Source organism: Neolamprologus multifasciatus, chromosome 17 (assembly GCF_963576455.1).
Source record: "Neolamprologus multifasciatus chromosome 17, fNeoMul1.2, whole genome shotgun sequence".
Classification (NCBI taxonomy): Eukaryota; Metazoa; Chordata; class Actinopteri; order Cichliformes; family Cichlidae; genus Neolamprologus; species Neolamprologus multifasciatus.
Genome location: NC_140455.1, coordinates 33340481 through 33353539, shown reverse-complemented (window position 1 = coordinate 33353539; position 13059 = coordinate 33340481). Strand labels below are relative to the sequence as shown.

The 13059-nt window shown below is 38.8% G+C and overlaps 1 protein-coding gene and 1 long non-coding RNA gene across 8 annotated transcripts in view; one reads left to right on the top strand and one right to left on the bottom strand.

The window, feature by feature from the left end:
- Positions 1-13059, bottom strand: part of LOC146499711 (uncharacterized) — a 163825-nt gene that overhangs the window by 132207 nt on the left and 18559 nt on the right. For 2 of the 7 annotated variants that reach the window (XM_085137622.1, XM_085137623.1), the window contains exons 2-3: positions 5418-5497; positions 1902-2022 (exon numbers count right to left, since the gene is read on the bottom strand). In XM_085137622.1, coding sequence (XP_084993748.1) covers positions 1902-2022; positions 5418-5497 — 201 coding nt within the window. Of the gene's footprint in view, positions 1-1025; positions 2023-5417; positions 5498-7218; positions 8102-13059 lie in introns of those variants that run through there. The other 5 variants (XR_014870150.1, XM_085137625.1, XR_014870148.1 and 2 more) reach the window with 5 other exon arrangements.
- On the top strand, positions 229-1187 carry LOC146499712 (uncharacterized). Its single transcript, XR_014870151.1, has 3 exons — positions 229-424; positions 706-765; positions 1093-1187. It is a non-coding gene; the product is annotated as an uncharacterized LOC146499712 (long non-coding RNA).

The following is a 13059-nucleotide window of genomic DNA, read 5'->3' as shown; positions in this document are numbered from 1 at the left end:
CGTGATTAGAAACAAATGATGGGACTGAAAGCTTTAACAACAATATTCTCATTCACGTTTGTGCAGAAATATATACACAATGGTTTGCATTGCTAAACAAATGCATTCAGTGTAAAGCCTACAGTTCAGTTTTAATGTGAAAACACTTATAATAAAATGCATCAGGACATTTTTGGACATTATAAAAAATAAATAAATAAATAAATCCTAAAAACAACAAAAACAGGTGTAACATATGTGTTAAATACTTTTGAATTTCACCCAAAACACTTCTTCTTTTTTTTTTAATTAAATATGTCATTTTGCATCTCAATCTCCTACCTGTGTGATCTGAGTCTGTGTGCGTTCGTGTGTGTGTGCGCTGCGTGGTGACGTAGGCGCGTGCATGTGTGCCCGGTCACAGCTCCTTTCAGCATGGCCGGAGGTAAGTCACTGCCACGTTGCTCTCTGCTAATTAAAGTTTGTTCAGAGCCCAAGCTGCAATGTGAATACAGCCGAACCGCCGCGTTTTTGTTTGTCATTAAGAGACTCATTCGGGATAAGATTTGTGTAGGGCGGAGTTCGCTAATATACGCTTTTGATGAGTTTTAGCCGAGAACGCAGCTGAAATGCTAGCATGCTAAGTTAGCCTGATCGCTAGCGGCTTGTGAGCGTATTCGCTGCAGTTTTTTTTTAACAGCGTGCACTCTTTTTTTCCTTCGTCAGGAGAGGTGTACTGGCAGTCGCGTGACACACACAGAACAGACGCTTATTTCTGTGTTGCAGGTATGGAGATGTTCTTATGTTTTGGAGATGCAGTCTTTCATTCAATGTTTTTAGAAGTACAGTGTTGTATTGCCTGTTGGATGGCGGTTATTAATATAATTGTACTGAAGTATAATATTTGAACTATAAGCACTAGAATATTGGGTCCTGGTGATTGAATTGTATTTATCTGACTGTTTAATTGTTTTTGAATTATTTTGTTTATTGTTCTTATAAGTTGTTTTTAATGATTTTTCAGTGACAATTTATTTTGTGCTTTTTGTTTTTGAGAGCTTAAGTTAATGTTTTAAAACAATTTGTTGTATTTGATTTATTATATTATTGTAGTGTTAATGAAGCTGCGGGCACAGCTCCTTTCAGCATGGCCGGAGGAGAGGTGTACTGGCAGTCGGTGACACACACAGAACAGACGCTTATTTCTGTGTTGCAGATGTGCAGTAAAGAGCCAAAGACCCAGTACTGTCTCCTGCCTCTTACTTTCACGCCAGAACACAACGCAAAGACGGGCATAACACATGAACGGGTTACACACGCAACCTGAGCAGAAGAAGAAATGTAAACCAGCCTAGCATTGACAAAAGCTGGATGGATAGTGGTTTGAACGGGAGTGGCATTGCACATGAGATGTTGCCACAATTATGCTTTGTTTTTGACACAATTGCTTTGAAGACAGAAACCAGGTCTGCAGCCGCTCGCTGTCAGTTGCTGCCCTCAAACTGACTTTGTTGACCATCTGCCATCACCTATTCAAAAGATCTCTTGTTTAACCCAAATCTAGACTTGTATTTTTTTTTTATTTGTCTGGTATTTTCTTTACTGTCAAATGTCTTCCACAATAAGAGTCTTCAAATTCTATTTATATTTGAGAGAATTACCAAAACTTGCACTTGAATATCTTAAAAGATATTCTCTTCCATTCCAAGAGCTGTCTGCCTGAGTCTATTAAACTCCAGACTTAGCAGGGCCTGTCTGACAGTGGAGGGCAGGTGGATTTAAAACCTCTCTATAACCCTGTCAATGAAGGAACTTCACTTTCCTTGTGTGTGCGCATGTGCATGCGTGTGTGAGGTTGTGTAGGCATAGGTGGTGTGTGCGCATTAGTTCCCATGTGCCAAGCGTGTGAGTGAATGACTCACCTCCAGTGACGGTCTGGGATTGCAGAAAAAGAAAGACAGGGCTGGAGGTTAATCTGAGGTTGGTACAGTTCATCAGACTCCTGAAGTGATGTGTGGCAGCTGCGGGAGCAGCAAGCGGAGCCTGGAGAGGTGAATACAGAACTGCAGAATCAACAACACTGACTAATAATAGCCATTCTCACTTTGCACAGAGGTAAACAACAAACTTAAGACATATCTGACAACTGGAGACACTGTTAAAGCTGCACTAACTACTCTGTTTCTATTTAAAAGGCAGAAAAACCACGCAGGTTATCCACGTTTTCTCTGCCACGTGAGCCTTTTGCAGGCAAGTACATGACTGGGAATACAGTGAGTACAACAGTGATTTGACAGTTTCTGCCCAAACATTAATGCCATCAGTGACACTCAGCAATAGACTGACTATGGTATGCAGCAGCTTTTTTCTTTTAGCAGAGCGTTTCCATGAGGATCTTCAGGAAACAAAAGCAAAAGTTGAATTGAATCCATGAAATATTTTACAATTCAAAATCTACTTGCATTTCTTGTAGGAGGTTCCAGTTTTTCATTATAAGTTTATGACATGTAAATCCATTTGGCCTGCACAGTTTTAAGTGAAATAATGCAATATGCATTGCATTACATTTATTACTTACATTATATAATAGCACTAATAAACCTAATGTTAGGTTTTTTTTTTTTAAAGTATATATATATATATATACACTTATTTTTTGTCTCTTTTACAGTATGTGACTGACAGTAAATGCTTTTTAAATATACAGCTTTCTGTTCTCTTTCTCTTTATATAGTGAAAACAATTTTTTCTCTCTACTTACTCACCTTACCCACTTCGAGAGAGGGGAGGTAAGGAAAGCAAGAAGAGGCATTGAACTAGCTGTTTCTAAAAGGGGAGACAAAAAGGGAAAGAGCCAGCCTTTATGGGGCTGTGCTGGAGAGGCTAGCTGAGTCAGAGCAGAAGGAGGCAGAAAAAAGTGTTTGCCCCAGAGTCAGAGCAGCAGCAGATAAACAACCTGCAAGCATAAAAGTCAGGAAGGCAGGAGATCTCCAGCATCACTGACATAGATCTTGTAAGCGGGGTGGGAGCTTGTCCTCACTTGTACTTTGTGTTTAATGCTAAATATCGATGCTGGCATGCAATCCCACTAAAATACAGCGCGGGATGTGATAAACAGTATACAGTACCTAGCCTTTAGCTCAGAGCGCCTCTGTTTTTAAGTGCTCACTGAGCTGTTAGCGCTGTTGTTCCTAATCTTATCAACTGAATACTAATACCAGCTAAACAACAAAAGTAAAAATCAATTATTACGCTGTAATATCAGGAGCGCACTTTAAGCCGAAAACCACTTTTCACCATTAACCTGTAATAAAAAAAAAACAGGAATGCTATTTGAACACTGTCAGCTTTTTGTTAAGCATGTGTGCAGCATTTATGGCAACAGCAGAAAATGAGCAAATGCAAAAAGCCATTCACAATAAGACTACTAAGCCTCCTGAAGCACAGCCTCTAAAGCCTCAATATGAAAAGACCCACAGTCAGACCTGGTATGTGCTCTTTTGGATTACAGAAAAATCCTAGGAAAAAAAAAAAAAAAAGATTACTGCACCTCTTAGCCAACGTACATGCAATGAGAAAGCTGAATGAATGAATAATTATGGCAAAGAGGGCCTGAAGGAAGGTGAAGAGAATAATGGAGGGAGAAAGGGGGAGGTTGAAGGGGTGGTAGGGGTGCAAAATTGGTATTTAAAGTGCAAACAACAGAGCATTTGTGAACTGTATGATGCATGCAGCTATCGAAACATTTCCCTTTCACATTTACTCAAAAGAGCTTTTGAAAAATCTGAAGAGGGAAGCTCAGTAAATACGTTTTACAAGAACAGCAGTTGTGAGTGGGAAAAAAAACAACCCTCTCTTTATGACAAAGAATGAACACGCTGAAGTCAGTTTACAGTGAGGTCAATGGAGCGTTCAAATGATTGACTAAAAGTTTGTGAAATAAATAGATGAACAAGGCTCATATTGAATTAAGATTTTTCTTCATTTTAATGCTTTGTTTACTTTTGGGCAGAAATGCTGCAGTGAAATCCTTGAGTTACAGTGCAATTCAGATTCCGCAGGGAGCTCAATTATATTGATTTTACTGTGAGCAAAATGAAGAGCACCCCAAACACATGGTGGCATTCATGTTATGTGGATTCCAAAAGTGAATGTGGGCATAGTACATAAGAGCATAGTACATTTTTTCTGTCATATGTGTACTGTGACAGTGGTCAGTGCTCACATTAAACATGGCTAGCCCCGCCCACCTGCTTTTTAAACCTTCTGTTTACTGGGACCAGCCAATTAGAAGAACGTTGGCTTAACAGGAGGGGGAAGGGCACTAAAGTGGCTTGTCTCAGATAATGGATGAACTGAAGGGTTGCACAAAGGCTCTGTACAAGATTGTTTTGAACTGCAAAGAGCCACACGAGTAGAGTCTAAGAATAAAAATAATGAGCTGGGAAAGAGCATAATAACTCCCCTTCAGCAGCAGCTGTGACTATCCAATTCAGCTGCCATTGGATACAAGTCATAAGAAGCAAGTCTTTGGTATATAACTTCTACACCTTGTTTTGCAGACTTTATTACTTTTTTCATTTTGATCAGATGTTTTCACTGATTTTATAAAATTAGCTTTTTTTCCCCGACCATAAAATGATCTCCCTTATGAAAACTTCAGAGCTGAGCTGTCAATCAAAGTTATCTCAACAGGTGAAAAACAATGAGTGCACATTCCAACAGGAAATGTTCAGACTTGGCTCTGTAATTACAAGCTTGGGAAAAATATACAGTCATGTGCAAAACCCCTTATTTCTTAATATTTTGCTTCCAACTAGGCCAGACTTGATGTGTTGTCTAGGCTCACAGAAGGTCTTTCAAAGTGTTTCTTGGCTGTTTGTTCACTCAGTTGCAGTCCAGTCTTTGTTAAGTCTCTTAACACTGACCTATGAATCACGCAGGCATATAAAAAACACTTAACTCCAGGGATAAATCAGTATTGTGTCTACATGTAACACACAAGTTAGCAAAAGCATATCATTTTGTTCTTCAGTTTAATCCAAGTAAGACACAGTTTGCATAAATACATTAATATTGTTACTCCAGCAAGATTCTCAAAGTGCTATTAGTTTAAAAGGCATGATGTGCAGCATAAATGGTCTCAGTGGCTGTTAAAAAGCCTATTTTAAAGAAGGTAAACTGAGAGAAAAGGCTGAGGTATGCCACCTGAATGCAAAACACGCTCACAAATTGAGTGGCAACAGGTCTTATGAATCTAAATTTGAAATTTGGTTGAAATCAATATGTACAGATGAGGTAGAGAGAGAGGCGCAACAGCGAGTGTCTACATCTACAGCCATTTGTAAAGTAGGAGACTTTCAGCCAGTGGCAGTGGAGATCTTGTCAAAGTCGATAGAATTATGAACACAGAAAAGTACCTTCAGATTTTTACCCACCAAGCAATACGACATGTGAAGCATCTGATTGGCAGCATCTTCATTTTTCAGAACAATGATCCCAAACAGTAAAGGCATACCTGAATAGAAAAAAAAAAAACATGGATCGTTCTCCCAGGAGCCCAAATTTCAACATTATTCAAGCAGAGAGCAAGTGGAACAAAAGGCAGCGAATATTTAAAGAAGAGCTTTAAATGAGTTTCAAGAAGCCTGGAGGACTATTCCTGAAGACTACTTAAAGAAATGACAATAAAGGTTGACTAAAAGAGTTCACGGCTTATTAAAGAATAAAGTTGGTCACCCCAGGTCTTTGCTTTCAAGCTTGTTAAGACTGTACAAACTCTGTTTTTGCCTTTTATACTGTGGTTTTATGTATGATTGTACATTTCAATAAATCGTACAATGTAATTGTGCAATGTTGGCTCAATTCAAATGAACTGATCACTTCTAACACAATAGCTATCAGTGCACTTCCTGCAATCAGCACGGCACGCTGGATAATCTACTAAATGTGCAAAATGCATCTTAAATGACAGGAAGTGTGCTTCCATGCAGCCATAACAAATAACGTGCACAGTGCCAGAGTCAGAAAGCCTGTCACATTATATTCTAAATGCTCAGTAAATCTGGCTCTGTGAGCTTACGTCAAGCAATTGTAGATTTTTAACAGCAGCGTTATAAATCAATGGCAGGGGCAGATCAGAGGGTTACCTTGAAGACAAAGGCCAAAATTAAAAACTGTCGAATGAATGAATCTATAGTACCAAATGGCAAACAATACAAGCGCCCAGATTAGAGCCAACTTCCTCTGTATTTGGTTTGCCATAAGTGACAGCATAAATGAGTAATCGAATTAGTTCAAGAGCTTTCGGTGCACTTGATATATAAACAAAAAAAAAAAAAAAAACTTTTTGAAGAGTCCACCCTTCACAGCTGGGAGCCTTATCTTCAAAAGACTGCCAGCACTGGGGCGCCACTCTGCAGGGCAAGAAAACACCAGAACATCTTACACCCTCCACATCAAAATGCAACAAATGAAAGGCATGAAATTCTCTGTGAGAGGAGTCCCAACCCTCACAGACCACACCATCAGGTGAGGGTGCAGCCAAGCTGTCTGGTAAATACAGCTCTGCTTCTCCTGGCGATCACAGTCTTTCTGCCAAGAATCTTGTTCTTCGTTATTTTAATTCTGTTCCCTCTCCAGGATACACACCTTTTCCACACAAACAATCTTCACTTTTTTTCTCACATTCACTCCCTCCGACACATGACCCTCCTGTTTTTCTTTGCTTAAAAAAAAAAACAAAATCAATCTCACCCTCCCCCCACACACACCTCCTTTCTCGTCTATTTCTCTCTCCTGTGCATGCCGTAGTGTTTTGCTATGGCTCTTACCTTTTCCCCTGTAGGGCTGTGTGTCTGCTGTAATGAATTGTACTTAATTGCCAACTGGGACCCACAGCCTTAAATATAATTCTCAGGACACTTAACCCGGGTCACAATGAATGATAAACACACCTTAATAAATGGGCTTGTGCTCAGAGCGGAGAAGAAAACCATTTTTCTCTCAAGGCCCTACCACAGGTAGGCAGACACACAGAGGGTATTGTAAATAATTGCAGAAATAATTGGTACTTTTAAACACATAATCCAATTTTCACACTTTGAGGGCATATTCACCTGAAATAGAACTGAAAATAAAGTGAACAAAGCTTAATTTAGCCCTCTGCATTAAATCTATGTGGCGTCTACAACAAGAGTGGCTAACACTGTTGCCAACATATGCAGGTGCATGGTGTACCTGGGTTGCTAGGTGATTTTGCGGAGAAAGCCATAACTGGTGGTGGAGTTCCTCTCTTTCAGGTCACGCCTTTCCTTTCAGTCAACTCAAAAAATTGCGGCCGAAGATGTTCTACCACTCATCGCCCAAAGAATCTGGAGTGTTTGTCATGTAACTGTGTGTGGAGCAGGCAGAATGGACCCAAATGCAAACTTTCAGAGGCAACACGTGCACTCAAGAAACTCAGCTTTATTGCTGGCACAAGTCAATACAGAAACTAAACTAGGACCAGAACACACAGCCAGGTATGAGGGAGATCACAGCGCTGGACAGAAGAAAACAGAGGGCTTAAATACACAGGGAATGACGAGGGAACAGGAAACACATGGGGAACACAGCTGGGGCAAATTACACTCAACGAGATAGAGGACGGAAAGCTAAACATAACACATGAGACGAGGTACCTTCAAAGTAAGAGAAGGAAAACAAAACATGGTGCACACAGACAGGAGACTACCAAAGTAAAACAGGAAGTAACCGGAACACAGAAATGCAGACAGACACGCCGAGACATGACTGGGGAAACATGGCTAAACATGACAGGCAGGGGGGAACAGAATGAAACATGAAGAGGGAAGCAAGACACAAAACTCACAAATACAAACACAGACACACAGAAAGAGACACAGAGGGCAAACACACGAGAGGGAATCTAATAAACAAAAGCTAAACAGCACTATAGAATAAACTCAAGACTAACAAAGTGGACTTAAACATAAATCATAATACAAAATGAGAAAAACACAAGAAAACTCTAAACCCTGGGTCAAATGACCCAGGACCACGACAGTGTTCACCTTTCCAAAAACCAAAAACTTTGTGAGCAAAGGAGCAAAAAATGGTTTCTCTGACAAATGTGAGCTGCCTACAAGTTATAAGAAAAAAATATTTAGTATTGAAAAATCCACCACGTTAGAATTTGATTACCTTAGCATTGGTCCTGTATGCTATATTACACTCAATGACAGCTTCATTAGGTACACTTGTTTAATTGGTTATTGACACAAATATCTATCAGCCCATCGCCCATGGCAACAACTTAATGCACTTAAACATGTAGGTTCAAACTCGGAATTAGAATTAGGAAGGAGATCCTGAGTGATTCTAAATATGGCATGTTTATTGGTGGCAGATGAGTTGGTCTGAGTATTTCAGAATCTGCTGATCTACTGGGATTTTCCCATATAGCCATCTCTAGAGTTCACAAAGAATGGTAAAAAATAAATAAATAGAAAATAGCTTGTGAGCAGCAGTTCACTGGGTGAAAATGCCTCGTTAATGCCAAATTTAAGAGGAGAATAGCCAGACTGCTTTAACCCTTTAAGACCTACCATAGAACCAAGTCCGCCAGAGCTTATATTATATTTTTACATGCTGTGGAGCCATTTTTGGGAGCATTTCAAGTTGATATACATCAATACAACCATTATAGCCCAGATTTTAATAATATGTATGCATTAAGTGCATAGTAATTACATAAATTGCAAAAAAGTGCAATAAACTACAAAAAAATTGAAAATCGTTTTTGCTTTTTTTAACATATATTTCTAGTTAGAGAAATTTAAGAGGCTTATCCCTCAAAACTGTAAATACAAAAAAGTTGCACAAAATAGTTTCCTACCACAGGAAATTTATTTTGAGTGTCTTCATAGTTTTATTTTTGGAATACACCAATTTTTATATACTGCAGGAAAAATGAAAATAAATATTATAATGCAAAATTGCAAAAAAGCAGCATATGCATCAAAATGAACTATTTCCAGCAGTGCAATATGAGTCCAAAGCATCCCAGAAACGACACAGAAAGTCAAAGTCAAAAATAACTTTTAAAAACACCAGTATAGGCTCATGAGGCCCTGATGGTAAAAAACAAAAAACTACATTTCCGCGAAAATGACGTCACTTCCGGTTTCGGGCAGGTAATGGCGGACATGCAAAAGTTCGCGCTGACGTCTATTCCAATGTAGGAAGTGTTACAAACAGCTGATCGGATCGGCAAAGCGTGTTTCTGGAATATTATGTTTTTGTTGCTGCAAGCGCTTTTTATGCAATTTTTGCAAAGCTATATGTGGAAGGAAACTGTGACCGAGGACAAGCTGATGGCAAAAAAAATTATTGCGCTAGCTTACGTGGTTGCAGAGCTACCGGGATTTAAAAATAGTTACGCAAAACAGAGGGTGCCTGCTCCGACCGGCTTTAAAGGGTTAAGATGATAGAAAGGCAACAATGACTCAAATAACCAGTTGTTTTAACCAACATATGCAGAAGAGCATTTTTCAATACTCAACACATTGAATGCTGAAGCAGACTGGATACAGCAGCAAAAGACCAAACCATGTCCTATTTCTGTGATCTAGGAACAGGACCCTGAGGCTACAATTCACAAAACCGCACTAGAATTGAACAACAAAAGATTTGAAAAACTCAGATAAATCTTTCTGAATCATCCTTCAGAACATAGGGTCAGAATCTGGAGTATTGTTTATACACCACAGACTACCTAGTTATCGTTGCTGACCATGTTATTGTATGTCCATCCCTTTATGACCACAGAGTACCCATCTTCTGATGGCTGCTTCAGGCAGAATAACACACAATATCACAAAGGTCAGATAATCTCAATCTGGTTCTTCGGACACGGCAATGAGTTCACTCTACTTAAATGGCTTCCACAGTCCCCAGAGCTCAAGCCAATAGAGCAACTTTGGGATGTGCTGAAACATGAGATTCACATCATTTCTCAAGTAACATGGATACATATGGATTCAATGTAAAAACAACAGAGAATAAATGTAGAATATCTTAGAATGATATTCTAATATTAGGAATAACTGTCTCTGTCCTGAAATAGAGATAATCCATGTAGCCTGTGTTCACTACCCACCATCTATTCACTATCCTGTGATGTCATGCACTGATTTGTTTTAAAGCCTCCAGTTTGGCATTAGTTGCCCATCGCCATTTTATTTCATAACCAGATGAGGGGTGAATCTGACTGAAAAACCAAGGACTTGCCCATCACAGTGTAGCCAGACCCTGAAGCATACTTTGATTTATTAGTTATTTTATTAGAAAAGGGACCATAATTTACATTAATGAGCATCATGCTCTATCGAAGTAGATGTGAATTAGCAACTGGGATCATAAAATTACTCTGAGAATGTTTTCTGATGTATGGAGCAGTTGGTTTCTTTTTGTTTTCAGCAGTCTCATTGTAACCAGAAGAGATGCCACCTGCTGGCCATTAAAAGAGATTCATCTCACCTTCCAGAGCTCAACATTATGTCCACCATAGCTGGACTGGCCATCGGGCATACCAGGTATTTGCCCGGTGGGCCGATGGTGATTTTTCGTTTTTATGGGCCGATGGGGGTTTTTTTCCTTCGTTGTTTTCCGTAACGGTATAAACACTGAAAGGTGGTGGATTGGCCAGATGCTGGGAGATGTGTGAAAATAACACAATTATTTGGTGGTGGCTATTGCGGAGCTTCCACAGATTCAGTAACATTAGCAAGTGGTGGAGGCCAGCAGATGCAACACGCTGGCAGGTGGATGATGGAAAAGCAGGAGGAGCAGAGACCCGAGGCGGTGAACTGAACTTCAGGTAAGAAGCTATGACCTGCAGTCTATCTGGGTCAGATATAAACCAAGTTTAGGTGGAGTTTATTTTCGTTATGCTCACTTTTTACAGTCAGTTACAATAACTCGTACTGCGTACTAGCTAGCATGACGGAGTTTATATACTGCTGGGCGGGTGCTATGATGTTATTGATGTTGAACTTGTTTTATCTTATTTTATTTATAAAGGTTAGTTAGTAGAGTTTCCAACCGTCCTGTAAAAAACAGAATCGTCTCGTGTTCAGAGAAAATATTTCGCTTTTCGTATTGAGCTGAAAAGGAACAGTTTGTCCCGGACTTCAGCTACAATGAAAAAGACACAAAGCTGGAGTTAATTTGTCGTTACGCTGCAGCTGCCTCTTCTCTCATTCTCTCCCCCTCCCTCTCCTGTTGCTACTTCAATCATAAAACTGATCAATGATTAGCTGATCGTCTCACTTGTTTGTTTATCGTCCACTTTGCACCAGAAAGACGAAACCAGCTGATGTTGCGCTAAACAACAGCAGCACGTTTATTGATTGATATGTTTATTGATGTGTTTATTGATTAGCATTCAAATATCTCAGTGAAGACAGAACAAAGATTTACCACAAAGCAAGAAAGCATGAGACAAGGCTAATCAAAAGGTATTGGCTGAAGCATTTGCTTATTACGCCAACCCTTTTAACAAAAGATCTTTTAGCATGCAGCTCCTGTACACAGGGCTCGAAGCAAATAATAAAATTCAATTCAATTCAATTTCATTTATATAGCGCCAAATCACAACAAATGTCGCCTCAAGGCGCTTCATAGATACAGAGAGAAAAGCCCAACAATCATATGACCCCCTATGAGCAAGCACTTTGGCGACAGTGGGAAGGAAAAACTCCCTTTTAACAGGAAGAAACCTCCGGCAGAACCCGGCTCAGGGAGGGGCGGCCATCTGCTGCGACCAGTTGGGGTGAGAGAAGGCAAACAAAGCAAAAACAAAACAAACAAACAAGAAAAAACAAAAAAAACAAAAAACTTTCCACCTTAGTAAGTAACTACATCAAAGCAAAAGAATCAAGAGGTTTTCTGTTTTTTGTTTTTGTTTTTTTTTGCTCTTTTCATTCTTGATATATATATTTTTCTAATACTCTATTTTTAAACATATTTTTAAACAAGGAAAATGAACTACACCTTTTTAAATCACTGTCATAACTATTCCACAGGTTAACTCCTCTAACAGAAACACATCTCTGCTTTATATTTGTCCTTATCTTGTTTTTTTTAAAGAAATCTGTTCCCCTTAAGTCATATTGACTCTCTCTGACTTTGAACAGCTTCTGAGTACTGGGGCAAAGCAAGTTATTTTGTGCTTTATACATTATCTGTGCCATTTTATATTCAACTAAATCATAAAATTTCAGGGTATTCAGATTAATAAACAAAATGTTAGTTGGTTCTATATAGTTTGATTGGTTTATAATTCTTATAGCTCTTTTTTGCAACTTGAAAATAGGAAGAGTGTTCGTTTTATATGCATTACCCCATATCTCCAGACAGTAAGTCATATATGGAAGCAACAGAGTACAATAGAGTGTGTATAATGATTTTTTGTTCAGGACATGCTTTGTTTTATAGAGAATAGCAATGGTTTTTGACATTTTTGTTTTCACATGGTTTATATGAGACTTCCAACTCAGCTTATCATCAATTATCACTCCAAGAAATTTATTTTCGTACACTCTTTCAATTTCAATTCCATTAACCCTGATTTTAGATACATTTTTCATTTGTCTAGTGCCAAAAATAATCAATTTTGTTTCCTTTATATTTAATGATAACTTATTTACATCAAACCAGTTTTTTAATATATTTAACTCCTTTTCCACTGTAGTCAGAAGCTGTTCTAGGTTTTTACCTGAGCAATACAGAGTGGTGTCATCAGCAAACAATACACATTTTAACAGTTTGGAAATGCTACATATGTCATTTATGTATAATATAAATAATTTAGGGCCCAGCACAGAGCCCTGAGGAACACCACAAGTTACCTTCAACTGCTTAGATTTTACATTATTGAATTCGACATATTGATATCTGTCATCCAGGTAACTTTTCATCCACTTGTATGCTAACCCTCTTATGCCATATCTCTCTAGTTTATTCATTAATATAGAATGATCAATCGTATCAAACGCCTTTTTTAAGTCTATAAAA